We start from the raw sequence: 19209 nt of genomic DNA on the forward strand, positions 1-19209 counted from the left end.
CAAACAGTGTGGCCTGGGTCAGCCAGGGAGCTGGGTGGAGTCTGTCCCAGGTCATGGTGTACCTCAGGGAACCCTGGCTTAGCTCTGTGGAGGGGAGACTCCTCCAGGAAAGGTTCCTCAGAGGTGAGAACCACGAAAAGGGATGGCAATAGACCTGCAGAGACTTTTGCGGCCTTTCTTTGCCTGGTACACCTGGCGGTGACCCTCCCCTGCCCTTCTTTGACTGCTCTTTTCTACCGTAGACAAGGGGATGTGGCCCTGCCGCCTTATTACCAGCCGGAGGAGGACGACGAGATGCCCTTTATCTGCTCCCTGTCGGGCGACAATGGCATCATGGGCTGCCACGAGATCCCCCCGCTGAAGGAGCAGGGCCGAGAATGCTGCCTGTCCAAAGATGATGTGTACGACTTTGGGACGGGGCGCCAAGACCTCAACGCCAGTGGCCTCTGCGTCAACTGGAACCGCTACTACAACGTCTGCCGCACGGGCAACGCCAACCCTCACAAGGGCGCCATCAACTTCGACAACATCGGCTATGCCTGGATTGTGATCTTCCAGGTGAGAGCATGCAGACCCAGGACTGGCCGGCCAGCAACGGGTGGCGTGGCTGGCAACTTCACTCAGCAGGTAAAGTCTTGAGCTGGACTTGGTCACCCACTCCTTGAGATCTGTCCCACACGCTGGCTGGTAGAGGCTCCATCCTGCTCACTTTGCAGGCAGAAAACCCAAGGTTCGAAGGAAGAAAAAACACGCCTGCTGGGCAAGGAGTCTGTGGGGGCTAAATAGCACATCGAGATTTCAATCCACGTGGGCTCCCCTCAAAGCCTTTGCTCCTTACAGATGCCCAGGTGGGCTGAGTCACAGAGGGCAGGGCCAGGGCATGGCTCTATTGGAAGCCAGGCCCCACTGTGGTAAGGAAGGTGAGTGACAGCTGGGGTCAGGCCTGAGTGGAGCCTGACTGACTGGCTTGTGTAGAAAATGCTTTCATCCTGTGACCATTGCGCCCATGATGCCACCTTGTGCAGACCATTGTGGCTCCTGTACCAACTCCATCTCTACACTCTTGAGGAGACCAGGCAGGATTCTGGTAATTGGGGCTGTGGGACACTGGGGGTCTTGCTTGGCCTCTCTGTGCCTCAGTTTTCTCCTCTTCATACTTACTGAGTGTGCTCTTCACATTGGGGTACTGTACTAGCAGACTCCTTGGTTGCCCGGCAATAAGCCAGGGCTGTGAACGGGGAAGTCACCCCTGTGCAGTGAGGCTCTGCTGTCCTCAAAAGGAAGAAGGGAAGGAGGGGCAGAGGAGGCCAGGGGGCCCCCACTCTACTCTGGGAAGGGCCGTATCAGAGATCCAGAGCTGGGAGGCAGCTGAACTCGGGCTCAACCACTGTGTTTTGGGTCTCTCGCTTGGTCAGCCCAGAGGGTGGAGGCTGCTCAGGAAAGGTGAGGCGGAGCTAGGGAGGCCCCAGTGCTCAGCCTGTCTTTCCCCAGGTGGCTCTGAGGAGGCTCTAGATGGCATTGTGGGGAACAAGGAAGGGAATGGTCAGCTGACCCACACCTCCGCTCTGCTGGGGGCCTTGTCATCCGTGTACTGAAGGACTTAGCGCAAGTCCAAGGCTTTCTGCTTCCCCAGCTTGGGTGCCCACCCCCCAGTGGTGGGCCTTTGAGCAAGAGAGGACAGGAGTCCCTTCTCCCCTCCTGCCTGGCTGCGTGATGTTGTGACATCAGCACCTCTTTGAACCTTGGTTTCCTTACCCATGCTGCCCCCTACCCCAGCCTCTGTTGGGGTGTGTCTTGAGTCCTGGTGCACAGGAGGGCCCAGTGTCTTAGACTCGGCCCTGTCCTCATGCCTGCTGCAGGTGATCACTCTGGAAGGCTGGGTGGAGATCATGTACTATGTGATGGATGCACATTCTTTCTACAACTTCATCTACTTCATCCTGCTCATCATAGTAAGTATCAGGGCAAGTTTGGGACCATGGACCATGGCACTCAGTCCGGATGGGGAGGGAGGGGAAGGATGGGCAGTCCCTAGGGGAGCCTGGCAAGATAGGAGACAGCCAGAGGAGTGGGTAATCCATCTCCAAGGAGGGGATATTTTAAATGCAGTCAACCAGCCAGTGATTGAAGGGGCTCATCAGGGCTGTGGCTGGGAGCATCCATCACAGCCCCTTGCCTCACTTCTCATCTCCGCCCGAATCTCCAGGGATCCATTCTTTCATGGCCTTAGCTGGGGGTATAGTTCCAGAATGGAGCTTCCTAGGGGTTCCATCTGGTCCCCATTTTTCCTGGGGCAGACAAGATGCTCTGACTGGCTGCATGGGGCTTGTTCTTGGGCAGGACATAGGGTAGGAGATTGGCCTTGGTGGTGGCCTGGTGGAGCTCTGGGAAAGTCTTTGAACTCTGGATTCTCTGCAGCTCTGTCTGTGGTCAGGTGATGGAGACAGGGGTCTATCCACCCTTACAGGCCAGCATTTCCTGTCCCCACTTTCCAGTGTCCACTTTGTCCTGGCTGCCTGTGGCTTCTGCCTCAGCACAATCCACGGAGGTCAGGCCTCTGGGAGAGCTGTGTTCACTCCCCAGCATGAAGGCTGGGTTCTCTAGCTTCCTGGTGGTGAGTGAAGGCAAGCTTGACTCCTGTGAGTAACGCCCTGACCGAGGAGTCAGGACAGGCTGGCTGCTGGCCTGAGACACACCTGCTGTGATGTAGCTTCAGCGATTTCCTGGGGAGCCTGGGGCCTTGGATTCAGGAGAAACTCTGGGGAAAAAAAGAAGGGCCCAGATTTCATTCTGCATCACTGGCCATTCATCAACTTACTTTCAACAGAACATCCAGGAAGATGAGCTGAGTTCTGGGGACAGAGCAGGGATCCAGGCCCTGCCCTGTTCCAAAGAGCTCACAGTCTGGGAAAGAAGGGCTGGCAGGTGACAATGACATCCAGATCATTAAGTATCATGATAGAAAGAAGCCCATAGAGGCTGGAGAAGTCACTTGGAGGAGGACAGGGATGTGGGTGACTTCCTGGAGGAAGACAGGAGGCTCTGTCCTCTCCCACAGGAATCCATTTATTCAGTGTGACTTGAGGCAGGCTCTTCATGGGTTCCATGAAGTGGGACAGTGACAACACTGAGTTCCCAGGTGATGGGGAGGATTAGCAGGGATGCAACCTGGAGCCTGTATACCCTTGGTATCCAGTAAGTGGTCAGTAAATGTGCCCTGATGTTATTGGGGTCACTTGAGTCCCAAGTATCCCTGTCTCAGGACAGAGGATGACATCAGTAGGCTGGTGGGGGTCTTCAGTCTTCACATATAGCCCCCAGCACCCCTCTGGTTAGGAAAGTCCTGTACCCACTTTGCTCTAGTCCCCCAACTTTACATATGGGGAACAGAGAGGATGAGGGTTGCCTGGGTCATCCAGGGCAACCACTGCTCAGCAAAGACTAGGTAGGAGTCTGCCAGAGGTGACCGTACAGAGGGCAGAGTGTAATCTCTCTGGTTCCTGTGTCCCTAACCAAGCCGGGGCAGGGTAGATCTTTGGGAAATGTTATAGATAAGATAATGGAGGCAGAGGACTGCAGGCCATCTTTTTTGTCTAAGAGGCAGTCTGTTTCCCAGGGTCCTCTGGGCCAGGAAACCCTGTACGCCTTTAGCTCTTCAGTTGTATGTAATGGGGAGAGGAAAGCGGGATGAAGTAGTGACTGGGGCAGCCATCTGCATGTTCCTGTTGGTGATGTCCCAGAAGGATGGAGGCCACCTCTCTCCTGCCAGGCCAGAGGAGTTCATTTGGGGTTAGTGAGTACCAGAGGAGACGGCTGGTATTGGAATAGTTCGATGGGCTATAGCGAGGCTACCCAGCTCCATCTCCCCCTCCAAGCACACAGCCGAAGTCCAGGCCAGTGAGTAGGACTCAGGACCCTTTGACTTGAAGGAGTGTGGCTTTCCTCTTGGCTTCAGCATCTCTGTCCTACGTGGATGGGTCGTGAGGCCAGGCCTTGGTCCTGATGGGGCCTGGGCTTGGATGCAGTCCTAGCCTGACCTGGGAAGTCACCTAGGCGGTGCCTTCCCCTGCAAGGACTCAGTGATCTTTTCCTGTCCCATCTGTGTCTGTGTTTCTGTCTCCCTGGGCCCCTCCACCTTCCCTGAACCTCTGTCTGTCTATTTCCACCCCAACTCTGCGTTTCCCATGTGTCCCTGCTCTCTCCATCTCTTCCTCCTTCTCTCTGTCTTCCCTCCCTCTCCTCCCGTCTCCTCTTCTTTCTCTTCTCTCTTCCCCCCTCCCATTCTCCTTCCTTCCCCCCTTTCTGTCTTTGACTCTCTGTCCCCTGGCTGTCCCTGTCTTGCTGTCTGTCTGCTCTGACTTCTGTCCTCTCTTCCGTGTCTCTGGCCTGCCCCCTCCCCTCTTCCCCATTTCTCTGGCCTTCCTCTCTGTCTGCTGCTCTTGATAACTCTTTCTCCATCTCTCTGTCCCCTTTTCCTGGGCCCTCCTGCTGGCTCTACCTCTCTCTCTCTACTTCCCTGGCCCCGCTGTCCCCTCCGTCCCTGTTCCTGTCCTTTCCTCCTGTTGGTCACAGGTGGGCTCCTTCTTCATGATCAACCTGTGCCTCGTTGTCATAGCGACCCAGTTCTCGGAGACCAAGCAGCGGGAGCATCGGCTGATGCTGGAGCAGCGCCAGCGCTACCTGTCCTCCAGCACGGTGGCCAGTTACGCCGAGCCTGGCGACTGCTATGAGGAGATCTTCCAATATGTCTGTCACATCCTTCGCAAGGCCAAGCGCCGTGCCTTGGGCCTCTACCAGGCCCTGCAGAACCGGCGCCAGGCCACGGGCCCGGGGACACCGGCCCCTGCTAAGCCTGGGCCTCACGCCAAGGAGCCCAGCCACTGCAGTAAGTGGCCTTGCCCCTGAAGCTTACGTGGCATTATCTGGGGTCTCAGAATGGCAATATTGCAAGTGGGTCATGCCTGCTGGAACAAGAGGTGTCGGTATCAGATGTGGGATCCCAGGGATTCATTCCAGGCTCTGGTGTTTCCCTTATGGCTTATCCAGGACTCATCTGCTCAGCTCACTCCTTGCCTTAGTTCCTGTCCAGCCTGTGTGGGTTAGCCCTCTCCCTGGAGAAATCCTTCCAAGTTCTGTAGGCAAACACGGGTACCACTCCCTTGAACCTACACGTGAAAGTCAAGCGCACAGTGAATCATTCACAGCCTTGCAAGTCTAGACTCCCTCCCTGTAGCCTCCCACACCATCTCCCACCGTGGCCCCCGTGGCTGTTCCCTGCTCACCAGCACACCCGAGTAAGGACATCAGGCCCCTGGCACATGGGCGGTGCATGTCATTGTATATTGGGATGGACCCTCATCCCCATACTGCACTCCTGCCTCGTGCTTGAGTGGCACTAGACTGTTTGTGTAAGTTTGGTGTTTAGCTTAGAAAGGATACTCTCTGGATATGTAGTGCAGTTGTGAATGTGCTTGCTGAGCAGGTGTGAAAACTCTAGGTTCAAGCCCCACGCGGCATGGTGGTAATCCTGGTGCTCTGGACATAGAACAGGAGGATCAGAAGTTCGAGGGCATCCTTAGCTTAGTGAGTTAAGTAAGTTTATAGTGAGTTCAAGATCAAGTTGGGCTACAGGAGACCCTGCTGCAAGGAGAGATAGGGGAGAGAGAGAGAGAGAGAGAGAGAGAGAGAGAGAGAGAGTCTGTTTCTTTTAAGAAGGGGACAGACTAAAAATAGTGTCTCCAGTTTTCAGAAGGGAAAACCAAGGCCCAAGAAGATGATGGAGTCACTTAAGTGGCCTGGTATGTCAATGAAAGGTTCAGTCAGATGGAGTGTCAGAGGTTCTGGGCAACTGGGTTGCCGAGTGTGTCTCTAACTGCAAATGCACCCAACCCTAAGTGGAGGCTGCCCAGGCTACCAGGGGACTCCAGGTTTGATCTACTCTCCCCCAGTTGGTGCTGAGAAGTTGATGGGCCCTGGGACTGTTCCTTGGAGCAGTTGTGGAGCATGGCGTGTCCTGTTCCCCTTATGAACTTGAACACCACGGGGCGACCCATCTCTTCTCCAGAGCAGGGCTCAAAGGGATCTGCTAGTTTGTGCCTGTGGGTGACAATTACTGCCTGAGGCTCTGCCTGGTGAACTCCATGTTCCCAGCTCTCTTACCCTGCCAGTTAAAGACTGGCAGAGACCAGACAGTTGCCCACTGTCCTAAGACACTAGCCATCTAGATGTGGTGCCAGGTGGCCTGTGGGCTGGCCTAACAAGTGGAGAGGAGAGCTGGGGTCTGGGCAAGGCTAGCTCTCCCCTTTCTAGGGGTGTGAGTATAAGGGGGCTTCTTGTATGAGGGTGTTCCCATCACCCTCACCCTGGAACTCTGTGGAGGGAAGTTCTACACATTTTAGTCCCCCTCACTCCTCAGGCTTCCATACCTTCTCCTTTCCCTGTGTCTGGTGGTGATGTGGATGGGAAGAACTTTGGTACTCTGAGGCTGGAGTAGGATGGCTCAGGCATCTGGTTGCTTTGTAGTATTTGGAGGCTGGTGTGGAGAAGTCCAGGAATTCCTGCTTTTCTTCAAACCCTTTAGAGCTTAAAAAAAAATCTTATTCAAGCAAAATGTGTTTATGTTACTATAATATAGGAAAGCATAAAGAAGAAACCAGCCTTTAATCCCAGTACTTGGGAGGCAGAGGCAGGTGGATCTCTGAGTTCGAGGCCAGTCTGGTCCATGTAGTGAGTTCCAGGACAGTCAGGACTACACGGAAAAAACAAACAAACAAACAAACAAACAAACAAACAAACATAATAAAAGAAATAAAAAAATAAAAAGAAGAAACCCAACCAGCTAGAGGGAAGCCTCTGTCACCTCTTTGAACAGGCTTCCAGATCCAAGGCCAGCCTAGGGGTTGAAAGCCTCAGACCCCATCCACTGTGATCCCTCCTGCCCCTGCACCCATCTGGCCTGGGAACTCCCAGAGCAAGAGCCTGCCTCTGTCTGGGGCTATCCTCCTCCCTGAGGGCTTCACACTTGGGCAAAGTAGGGAATGCCAAAGCCACCATAGCTTCCTCTGAGGGCTGTCCACTCTCCACTCAGACCTGCGGTCCCCAGTTCCCCGTAACTGTGCCTGGGAAGGTCTGTTGAGTGACTGGCCCGAGGTCAAGGTCAAAGGTGACCAAGAATTAGCATGGACTGAGGTGCCAGGTGCTGTGGTGAGCCTGTCACGTGTTTAATGAAGACAATCATCTCACAGCTTTGACAGAGCCTGGATGGAGATACATTGTTTTCTAAGAAGCAGCAGCCCCGCCAGGTGGGGTCTGCTTGTTTCAGGCAGTGTCCCTTGGGGGAGGTGGGGACCTGGTTTGGACACTAATGCTGCCCTCTGTTTTTTTCAGAGCTGTGCCCACAACACAGTCCCCTGGACCCCACTCCCCACACTCTGGTGCAGCCCATCTCTGCTATTCTGGCCTCTGACCCCAGCAGCTGCCCACGCTGCCAGCATGAGGCAGGCAGGCGGCCCTCAGGCCTGGGCAGCACGGACTCAGGCCAGGAAGGCTCGGGCTCCGGGGGCTCTGCAGAGGCTGAGGCCAACGGGGACGGACCCCAGAGCAGTGAAGAGGGGACCTCCTCCGGCTTGGGGAAGGAGGAGGAGCAGGAGGAGGGCGCAGCCCGACTGTGCGGCGACGTGTGGAGAGAGACACGAGCCAAGCTGCGAGGCATCGTAGACAGCAAGTACTTCAACAGAGGCATCATGATGGCCATCCTGGTCAACACTGTCAGCATGGGCATCGAGCACCATGAACAGGCCAGCGAGGGCACAGGGTGGGGCTGGGGTGGGAGGTGGGGGAGAAGCAGGCCAGTGTGGAGCATTGGGTTCAGGTTGGACGGGGAGGGGACGGGCACACCCAGTCGAGGCTGAGCCCACCCCCACGTCTATCTCCTTGACCCTGGCTAGAGTAATCTAACCCTTCCATATGGCTTCAAAGCCTTGCCTAAGATAACACTTGGAGGGGGTGGGGGTGGGGGTGGGGGGGCAGATGCTCTTGGGTATCTGCAGAATGAATGGATGATGAGTGTGGCTCAGGACAGGACTTCATGAGGTTGGGACTCCACTCAGGGGCTGCCCACTTCTTTTCCTCCTAAGCTGCCCGGAAGTCTGCACTCCATAGGGCACTCCTGGGCTAACAGCCTGTCTCATCCTGGCTCCATTTGGAGTAACCCTATTTCCTGGCTCCTGTCCACTAGCCCTTTTTGGAGGGTGTGGCTTCCTTGGCCTGCTCCTCAGCCTGGTAGGGCACCCCCCACTTGCCAGATGGCTATGCCAGGCCCACTGACTTCGAGGTCCCTCAGATAGCCAGCAACCTGGCTTGAACCCACCTACTGTGGCGAGATTGACACCCCAGCAGGAACTGGATTCTGAGTCCCCTTGGCTATGGTGTCACCGTCATTCTGCAAACCCCTTCTCTGTGCCTAGAGGGGGCCACGCTCTTCATTTCCCTGCTCATTAGCTCACCAAGCACAGGCTTCATTCAATTTAGTTAAATGTGGCCCCTGGGGCTGCCACCAACACTCTGTTGGTACTGCCAGTTTGCCAGCTATTCTGACTTAATTAAAAAGATCTTTGGGGAGGGCTGCGGGGTGAGATCTCTGCAGGGGGAAGCTGATGAGAGGAGAGGACTATCCTTTGCCTCAGGGCCCCCGGCCTGTCAGAATGCAGAGACCCAGCTGGGTTTACACACTTGAGGAAGGTGCTGGGGGAAGAGCTGCTATTGGGTGCCTGGCTCTGGTGTCTACACCCTGCTATACCGGAGTCGGAGCTGTCTCTGGCTTCCTGGAACCAGTTGGTGAGAGCCAATTTTCTCACACTTGGGAATTTAGCAAGCAGTTGTTAAATAGTAACTGGTTTGAAATGGGTTATGGAGAAAGAATTTACACCATGGAAAGTGGCAGATGCTACAAGGCAAGGCTGTTTCTCACTGGTGGGTTTGTTTGGACCCCACTGGTCTTTGCCTTCTCGAAGAGTCTCCAAGACAACAATCAAGGCAGCTTTTCCTTTCACTTCCAGCCTGACCTCGGGCCAGTCATGGTTCCTGCATGAGTCTGCTCAGGGTCTTTTCTGGCTCATCTCTTGTCCCTGCCATATCCCACTTGAGCAGGCTTCCTTTCTTTAAAATATTGCTTTGAGCTGGGCACGATAGTGCTTGCCTTTAATCCCAGCACTCGAGAGGCAGAGGCAGGTGGATCACTGAATCTGAGCCCATCTTGGTCTAAAGAGCTTGTTCGTGGACCGCCAGGGCTACTCAGAAACCCTGCCCCGAAAACACAACCACAAAAACCGTTTGTTTTTATTACATCTTTACCCATTGAGCTGACACCTCACTGGGCCCCTTGAGCAAACTTCCTAATTCTGCTGGAGCTTCTTCCATTGGCACAGCAGAAGTCACGTGGTACTGCAGTCGCCTCCTGCCTGGGGTCCCCACCTGCCTGAAAGACGCTCCTGACATGTGTAGGGTCTACCCTGATCTCCCCATCTGCAACCTCAACTGAGAGATGTCTCCCTCCGAGGTATATCACTGGAAACTTAGTAAGCTCCAGGCCTCAAGAGAGCAGGGTGTCCCTGAGTCCTCACAAGTATTTTCCAAGCGGGTGTCACAGCTTCCTGTTTTCACACTTGGAAGGCCACTGCTTGGGGGCCATATCCTTCATTTGTGGTCTGGATTCCGACCCTGGTTCTTCTGCTGATAGACCGGGTGGCCGTGGGAAAGTCAATTACTTACCTAGCTAGTGTCTCTATCTACAGATAAATCAGACAGTCCCCCCACCCCATCCCCAACACACACACACACACACACACACACACACACACACACACACACACACACACACACACACGGTGGTCGGGAAGGGCAAATGTGTGGATTCTGGTTGTCTAGCAGGCATTCATGACTCCATCATTACTAGCAGGTCTTTTGTCTGAGTCTTCTGTCCCTAGCCTGGGTGAGTTTACCATCTACTGTCTGGAGCCTCAAAAATTAATTAAAGAAGAAGCAAGGAGGAGGAAGCATTTTTAAACCATTCTTTTTAAAGCAGTACCAAGTGGCAGCCATTGTTCAGCTGGGAGCTGCACAGGGCCGCTGGTATTTTTGTTCCTCGCCCTGGGCTCTCAGACATCTCTCTGCGGGAAACCGATCCGCCCCCAGGTTTATTTTGAGCATCCCCCACTGAGGTGGCACCCACAGTGAGAGGTGGCCCAGGCATGCAGATGGCATGCAAGGAAAAAGGGGAGAGTGTCACAGGTCCTTTCCCCCTGCCTCCACTGGGCCCTGCACCCCACCCGGGCCTGCAGAAAACTCTGTGTACCACTTGCAAAGGGACAGGTGGTGAGGTCCTGGCTTGTCACCCCTGCCTCCCTAATTATAGGGAGCTCAGTACAGATGCTCATGGCCTTTAGCATGACCACTGCTGCTCAAATAATGTAATGGAGGGCCATCACCATGAACACTTTGCTGGTTCGGGCTCCATATGTCTGCAAATATTCCTTGTAGGGCTTGGCCTGGAAGGAAGTCCCAGGTAAAAGGATGTCAGCCAGTCATGGACCTGCATGTGTCTGATGAAGAGAGAGATAATGCCCAACAAGGGCAGGGTGTGTCTTGATGGAAGAGCACTTGCCTAGCATGTCCTGGGTTCAATTCCCAGCACCAAAAAAAAAAAAAAAAAAAAAAAAAGGAGTCCCCAGGAATCTTGGGAGATTTGAGAAGTCTACACCCCTTGGGTTGTCTCTGGTTGAGTTGTGGGACCGCAAGTAGAGTCAGGTCAACTTGGCTGCCAGGTTTCATCTTCACAGAAGCCCTGGAGGGCAAGCAGGGTATGTGTCTCATCCCTACTGGGAAGATGCAGGCAGATGGGGAAACTGAGGAAGGTGAACAGGCTGCCCACGTGACCTGACAAGCAGCTGGCAGGACTGGCTCCGGGGTGCAGAGTGCAGAGAGCAGCTGTGAATGATCATAACAGAGGTGGGGCACAGTCAGGAAGACACTCGGAGTAATGCCCGCCTTAGTGTCTCCCTGACTAGACCTGGGACTCCTCTCGAGCTGGCCAGGGCCACCCTGAAGCCTCATCTCGGCCTCGGTGAAGGCTGGTCAAGGCGGAGAGTGAAAAGCAGAGGCTTGTGTGGAATGGGCACCATGAGGGGGTCCCCCCAAGCTTAGGGATACCCCACTCTAAGATGTAGGATCATTTTGGTTCAGGCCTTCCCAGTAGTGGGTGACTCAGAGCTCATTGGGTACCTCCTGTCAAGTAACCCAGGCTTAGGGTGACTCTGGGAAGAGGATTATGGGATGGTTTAGTGCCTGACGTTTTAACTCTGTGAGAGCCTCATGAGAGAAAGAGGCACTAACGTGGGTCACAGCCAAGGAGGGCTTCCTGGAAGAGATGGCACTGAGGATGGATTTTGGAGGATGACCACAAATCATCAGTCAGAAAGACAGGTACAAAGGAGGGGCGGGACCCAGAGCTTTCAAGAAGGCGTGTGCAAAGGGTGTGGTGGACAGCCCATGGACAAGCAGGGCTGCTTATCCACGGAGGGCCTCAAGGACGCTTCTATCCTCGGCGCAGTGGGGAGCCAGGGAGGGCTTTAAGCAGGGGAATAATGTCTGCTGAACAAACTTTTTCTAAAATGTGTCCCAGTGATGGCACCTGGTTCACGGCAGAGGGAGGAGACACGACTCCAGAGCGGATTCCGTCTTGGCCTGGTCGTGACCCCGACTCTCACCTTGACCATTCTCTTCCTAACTATTAAGTGGGGACAGCTTAGACAAGACTGAAGCTTAGCCGATCAGGGCATAGAAAGTACTTCCCACACCCACCCTAGGGAGGAACTCAGCTGATGTCTGCTGCCATTGTCGCCACGGTGCCGGGCTGGGCTTGAGGGCTTCCTAGACTAGGTCAAAGACCCTTGCATGCCCTTTCATCTACCCCTGCAGAGGTGGCCAGAAGCTGGGCAGCCTGGGGCCACTACACCCAGCATTGGGCCAGGGTGAGACCCTGTACCTTCGAGATGTAAGCTGGTGTTTTCTGACCTGGACCGACCACCTGCTCTTTCACAGGGTGCATGTTAGGCCTTCCTGTTAGACTTCTCACTGTCTGTTGTCCTGTCTGTCTGTCTGTGATGTTTGTGTTGCCTCTCCTTTCCTGGCGTGACTCTGACTTCCACCATGTCACTGTGTCTCAATCTGTCTCCCTTTTCCCCCCCGCTAAAATAGGATCTCATGCAGCCTAGGCTGGCCTTGAACTCAATAGGTCGTCGACAATGACCTTGAAATTCTGATCCTCCTGCCTGCCGCCAACCTCTGGCGTGCTAAGATTACAGGTGTGCGCTGCCCTATCAAGTCGGTGGGTGTGGTGCTTGCACTTTGGACCTCGTGCGTGTTAGACCAGCGCTCCCCCGACAGAGCCGCATCCGAAGACCATCTTCTGTACGTCAAAGGCAGAGGCAGAAGCCCTGTCGAGGTCCAGGCTTTCGCCTCTGCCCCTTGCTCACCGTGTCCCTGTCTGTCTGTCCATCCACCTGGCTTACATCTCTGCATCTCTACCTCGTCCCTTCCATCCCCCACTTGGCCTCCCACTTGTGGTGTCTATATTCATCTGTCTGCCTCTCTCCAGCCTGCCTCTCTCCCAGAAAAAAAAAAAATGCTCCTGGGAGAGATGGATGGTCCATTAGAGGAAGATTAGCAGGTGTGCGCTGCCTGGAGAAACAGCTGTTGCGGGGGAAGGGGGGAGGCGAGTTAGTGACCTTTCTGAAGCGCTGTGGCTCCAGCACGGTTGGAGCGAACGTGTACACATTGTATGCGGCTAAGAGCCAGCGGATGGCCATCACGGACCTGTCAGCAGCCACCCTACTCATCTCCAAAGATTTGGCTTGGGTGGGCTGGGTGAGCAGCGTCAGAATCCCTCCCACCCACACCCTTCCCAGGGTCCTTCTCCCCTGGCATTTTGTGAGTCAAATGTAATTACGGATGGAAATGGGTCCCTCTCCTTTTATCTGGGCTTGAGAGGAACTGGCGGTTTTATTGGATTTCCTGGGCACTAGATGGGAGGCTGGTGGCTGCATAATTTTTTCTTTCTTCTTGTAAGCCATGTGGAATGAAAGTTGGGCCCCTGGGGTTCCCTGCTGCTCGGTGGAAGGGCTGAGCTTGGAGTCAGGGTGCTGGCAGGCAGAGGATGGCTTGCTGTCGTGGCACTTGTCTGTCACCCAGCCCTTGCCCTGGCTGGGCCTTTGGCTTGGTGACCCTTCTCCGCTCCCCTGTGTCACTAGCTCTCTCCTTTTACTTCCTGCCTGGCTCCCTAGCACTGTCCCTCAAGCCATACTTAGCTTTACTGGTGTTGATGGGTACTGGCTTGCTGTGTTTTAGGATGATCTGTGGGACTCTGTCACCGAGAGTGGGCATCCCCCTACCCGCTGCAGGAGCATAGGCCCAGCACAGTGCAGGCTCTTGGAAGACCTATGTGATACACCCAGGAGTGAACAGATGAATGAATGAGTGAATGGGCTGGTTCAGGCAGGGTTACTGTGGGCTGCAACAGAATCTACTATTCTTGCTGGGTGGTTCTGTGCAAGTCGGTTCCCATCACCAAGCCGGTTTCCTTAGTTATCAAATGGAAAGATCAGTGGTGGTCTATCAGGCTTTGCGGTTCAATGAGGGCGGAATAAGTGGCCATTCTTTTTCTAGGATTCAGACAGGAGCCATGGTGTTCCCTTGAGCATAAGCTAGGCCCTTCACTGTAGAGAGGAAAGCCTCCTTGCCTGTCCCTTATCCAGAGGCTACGAGTCCATGAGGCTGTGTACTCTACACCTTGCTCATGGATAAGGGGAGGGAGGCTCAGAGGCAGGGGCCCATGCCTGGAGCCATCTTCTTTATCCCCCATGGCGCCGTTTGTTTGAAAGCAGGGTCCTCAGTGGTTCCATTCCAAGCTGCCTCTTAAAACCCTGAGAGAAAGAAGTCCAGGGATAGAGGGAGGCCTTGGCTGAAGAATGGGGGTCCGGTGTCACCAGCTAGTGACTCTGGACACTTCCCTTGCTCTTCTTGGTGTTCCCTGAGAGCCACTGTGGAGGTGTCCCGTGCCCAGGGCTGTGCCTGGCATGTGGTAGGTGCCCTGTCTTTGACTTCCACTTCCTGGCAGCATGTGAGAGGCGGACCCAGCTGTAACACGGGTAGTGTAATGCCTCCCAGTGCACAGTACCAGCACCACTTGTGGGCTGCCTCACTCCTTAGTAGATGCCACCCCTCCCCCAGGATCCAAAGGTAGCACAGCTAAGAAGCCCTAAAGACTATGGTGCAGTAACAGGGACCCACCAGGGTCACACGTTCTCCACCTGCACCCCCCACAGCCCGAGGAGCTGACGAACATTCTGGAGATCTGTAATGTTGTCTTTACCAGCATGTTTGCCCTGGAGATGATCCTGAAGTTGGCTGCCTTCGGGCTCTTCGACTACCTGCGGAACCCTTACAACATCTTTGACAGCATCATTGTCATTATCAGGTAGGCACACTGCCACCCCGCCACCCCGCAGCTGAGGAGCAGGAGGGAGAGCCCCAACCCCTAACAGCACAGGGAGTCTCGGAATGACAAAGGAAACCATTACTGACAGGCGGTTATCCAAATACCAAACAAACCGGGTAATTTAGTAGTATATGCTTCTGCATTAATGCGCTCAATAGACAGGTAGCAGTGAGTTTGAGGCTACTGGAGTTCCGAACAGGGGTTGGAAACACACAGGAATAGCTAATTATGCAACCTGAAGATATCAGCTATTTCGATTGCCCACGAAATCATGGCTATGGTTGGCTCTCTGGTTTGTTGTTTACGTTCATAGTCAAAAGAAGCATGCAACCTCAAAAAGAGGACAGGACAGTGACACTCAGAGACTTGTGAGGCTTCAGACAAAGACTGCTGCCTCCTCTCTGTCTTTCTTTATGTGTGTGCGTGGGCATGTGTGCATGAGCACATGTGTGTAGGTCAGAGGACAACTTGGCAGGAGTCACTTCTCTCCTACTCTGTGGGTCCTGAGGATTGAACTCAGGTCTTCAGGCTTGGTTGCAAGCTTCTTGACCTGCTGGGCCATCTCACCAACTCTAGAGCCACAGGATTGTTCTTAATGCAGGATCTGTGGGCTCCTGGCTAGGAAACCCCGGTTTAAGGAGTGTTGTGGAGTAGTACCAACACCATTTGATAGATGGATGGATGGATGGATGATGTTAGCCGTTCCCCTGTTCTCCTTGCCCTGTCTGCCTCTTCCATCTTCCTATCCTCTTGGCCTCCCACTGACCCCTTCTGCCTCCCCCAACACTGGCTGCAGCATCTGGGAAATCGTGGGGCAGGCGGACGGAGGCCTGTCGGTGCTGCGCACCTTCCGGCTGCTGCGGGTGCTGAAGCTGGTGCGCTTCATGCCGGCGCTGCGGCGCCAGCTCGTGGTGCTCATGAAGACCATGGACAACGTGGCCACCTTCTGCATGCTGCTCATGCTCTTCATCTTCATCTTCAGGTGAGCCCTGACCACCCAGGACTCAACAGTGGGGGCCTGATGGGGGCTGGGGGCGTGAGCCTGGGATGTGGTGGCTGATGGAAGTTCCTAGGGACAAAGCTGCCAGGATCTGGCTGGGAATCCCGGCACCACCACTCAACCCTGATGACTCCGGGCAGGTCCTTCCTTTGAGCCCCAGCATTCCCCTCTATTAACACGGACTTGAGATCTCCCTCTGTTCTGGTTCTGGGTGGTGTTGGGAGTTGCAGAGAGCTCAGTGTGCTGAGTCTCCTGAGCCGTTTCCCTCCCTTCCACAGCATCCTTGGGATGCATATCTTCGGCTGCAAATTCAGCCTCCGCACGGACACTGGAGACACAGTCCCCGACAGGAAGAACTTTGACTCCTTACTGTGGGCCATTGTCACAGTGTTCCAGGTGAGTGCCAGCTGCAAGTTCATGGATTTGGGGTGTGTGTGTGTGTGGGGGGCGGGGCTGGGGGAACATCTGGAGAGCAGGTCTGGGAGGGGCTGAGGCTGACAGTCTGGGCTTGCGAGGATCCCAGGACTGAGCTGTGTCCTTCTCAACAGATCCTCACTCAGGAGGACTGGAATGTCGTCCTCTACAATGGCATGGCCTCCACCACTCCATGGGCCTCCCTCTACTTCGTTGCCCTCATGACCTTCGGCAATTATGTACTCTTCAATCTCCTGGTGGCCATCCTGGTCGAGGGCTTCCAGGCTGAGGTAACTGTAACCCTGGGCGGGTCACTGGGCAGGGGACGGGGAGCCTGGTGTGGGGGGGGATAAGTACCAGCTCATAATTTTAGCAAGTAACATCCTCCCGAAGTAGAGCTGCCAATGAGGCGGCGAGCTTCCCATCCCAATCCTGGATACAAATGGGAACTGCATGCAGGAGCCTTCTCTACCTCAGATTCTAAAGCCTCCAAGATCTGGCTTTCTTCCATTCTGTTGGGCTTTGGGGAGTGCTGGAAGTCAGGAAGACTGGGTTTTGTGGCTGAAGTCCTCATTAACCTCTCAGGTCCCTGGTCTGAACCAGTTTCCCCATCTATACAAGGAGGGTGGAAGCAGCCATTGAAAAATCCCAAGGGCGGGGTGGGAAAAGGCAGAGCCGACCTGTTCCAATGTGAGCTGATCTCCCAGGGTGATGCTAATCGCTCCTACTCTGATGAGGACCAGAGTTCATCCAACATGGAGGAGTTTGACAAGCTCCCAGAAGTCCTGGACAACAGTGGGGGTAAGCTCACATCCACTTTCCACTCAGGGTCAGGAGCCTTATGTAGATTCCCAGGTGGACACAGGGCACAGTGGCTTCCCCATGAAGCCTAGGCTCAGGGACTCCTTTCTGTTTTTTATGATTCTACCCGAAAGAGATGCTTGGTTTCAGAAATGGACATTCACGGACATTCTGGGTTCCCCTAGAAAGCCCATCTGCTTCCCTTCCCACATGGGGCCCCAGTGTCTTAGGACATGGCCCGAATTCCGGTCATGTCTGATACCACTCGGTAGCCTTTTCCAACCAAGCCCAGTGTCCCTGCCTGTGAGCATGGAAGGGAGGTCCTCCTGCTGGGTAGAGGTCTAGGTTGGCCCTAGAACAGAAGGAAGGGTTCATGAAGAGGTAAATAAGCAACCTCGTAGGGAGGAGGGAGGAAGGCACGCAAAATAGGTAGCGACCACCAGGATTTCCTGGCAGAGGATGTCTCCCCAGAAAGGCTCTCCATCTACAAACATCTACTTCTGATTGTCTCATGGCTTCCTCTGCTCTTCCCTCTGTCTGTCTGTCTGCTGTCTTCATCTCACACCTCCAGATCTCAAGCTCTGCCCAATACCCATGACACCCAATGGACACCTGGACCCTAGTCTCCCCCTGGGTGGGCATCTGGGTCCTGCTGGTGCCATGGGCACTGCCCCCCGCCTCTCACTGCAGCCGGACCCGGTACTGATGGCCCTAGACTCCCGCAAAAGCAGCGTCATGTCGCTGGGCAGGATGAGCTATGACCAGCGTTCCTTGGTGAGTCCTGTGGATGCTATGATGGATGCTCCCCGCTGGAGGTGGAGGGCACTAAGGGACTGTGGCACGAAGTGCCCTGGCTAGGGTACCATACTATCTAGTCTAAATAGGGTCTGTGTTTATGGCAATTCTGGGTGCTGTGTGCCAGAACAGGTCTTGGTAGCTGGAATAAAAGTCGGTGGTCTGGTGGAGAGACCTAGGATTTCATCTTGGTAGCAGTGTATCGACTTAGGGGGTGAGGCCAAATGGAAGTTTAATCTGGCCTCTGCCGCCTCTGAGCTGTGTAAAAGCAACCAAATTATCACCTTTCTCTGAGTCTCAGTTTCCTTACCTGGAAAGCAAGCCCTTGTTTACTATATGCTTTGCTCCAAGAAGGAGGGGTTTAACCCGAGTCATACATTCGAGTGGGTGGGCTCACTCTAGCGTTGCTGGCAGGAGGTCCGGGCCTTGGTGCTAGATTGTGGTGTGGGTGGCTGCTGATCCAAGCCCGGGCCTCTCCGCAGTCCAGCTCCCGGAGCTCCTACTATGGACCCTGGGGCCGCAGCGGGACCTGGGCCAGCCGTCGCTCCAGCTGGAACAGCCTGAAGCACAAGCCACCATCAGCTGAGCACGAGTCCCTGCTCTCGGGGGAGCGTGGTGGCAGCTGTGTCAGGGCCTGTGAAGGTGCCCTGGAGGAGGCGCCGCCCCGCCCCGCACCCCTGCATGCCCCACATGCCCACCACGTGCACCATGGACCCCACCTTGCGCACCGTCACCGCCACCACCGCCGGACGCTGTCCCTCGATACCAAGGACTCGGTGGACCTGGCAGAGCTAGTGCCCGTGGTGGGCGCCCACTCACGGGCTGTTTGGAGGGCAGGGGGCCAGGCTCCGGGGCATGAGGATTGTAATGGTAGAATGCCCAACATTGCCAAAGATGTCTTCACCAAGATGGATGACCGCCGTGACCGTGGGGAGGACGAGGAGGAGATCGACTATGTGAGTAGGGACTGGACAGGACCCCTGAGAAGCTGGAGACTGTGAGAGCAGTCTGCGGGGGCTGGAAGAGGCAGATCCAAGGGACATGGCTTTGGGTTGTGCTGAAGTGGTGGGTGGGGCTGGAGGGCGGGGCTAGAACTGCCCACACCTGACCTACCCTGTTGCCAATCCTTCTTCGTTTGGGGGCTGGGGGAAGAGTTGAGAATTCATCCCATGCCCCCCAGTTTGTTGGCTGGCAGAGTGGGAAGAGAGGGGTCACTCTGCGCGGCACCAACCCCGGCACCTGATTCCTTGCCTGGCCAGACCCTGTGTTTCCGCGTTCGCAAGATGATTGATGTCTACAAGCCTGACTGGTGCGAGGTCCGTGAGGACTGGTCGGTCTACCTCTTCTCTCCTGAGAACAAGTAAGTAGTGGCTGGCCGGGAGTGAGGGCCAGAGGAGGATTATTTTGCCTGGGAGGGAGAATTATTTACCAAGCTGGACAAGGGCACCTCCATAAGCCAGAGAGAGGAGGGTCTTCAAGGAAAGGGGAGGTTCCAGATGTCCCTCCTCGGCTTTCCTGAGCATCTCTTTTGTTTTTGAGCCAGCCTCGTGTTGGGCACAAGCCTGGGCAGATCCACGAGCAGCCTGAAAGCTCAGTTGGCGCCCTTCCCATCAGGGGCCTTTGTGTTGGGTGTTGGAGGCAGATAAAA

General features: G+C 55.0%; 1 protein-coding gene across 1 annotated transcript in view; it reads left to right on the forward strand.

Annotated features, from left to right (window-relative positions):
- Positions 1–19209, forward strand: part of Cacna1i (calcium voltage-gated channel subunit alpha1 I) — a 116619-nt gene that overhangs the window by 67549 nt on the left and 29861 nt on the right. Inside the window, 12 exon segments of the mRNA XM_052748386.1 lie at positions 243–558; positions 1860–1952; positions 4573–4885; positions 7387–7796; positions 14379–14530; positions 15348–15533; positions 15830–15947; positions 16100–16255; positions 16673–16766; positions 17338–17540; positions 18044–18517; positions 18821–18921. Of these exon segments, the coding sequence (XP_052604346.1) occupies positions 243–558; positions 1860–1952; positions 4573–4885; positions 7387–7796; positions 14379–14530; positions 15348–15533; positions 15830–15947; positions 16100–16255; positions 16673–16766; positions 17338–17540; positions 18044–18517; positions 18821–18921 (2616 nt within the window).

The sequence above is a fragment of the Peromyscus californicus genome, unplaced genomic scaffold (assembly GCF_007827085.1).
Source record: "Peromyscus californicus insignis strain IS unplaced genomic scaffold, ASM782708v3 Scaffold_20__1_contigs__length_68692818, whole genome shotgun sequence".
Taxonomy (NCBI): Eukaryota; Metazoa; Chordata; class Mammalia; order Rodentia; family Cricetidae; genus Peromyscus; species Peromyscus californicus.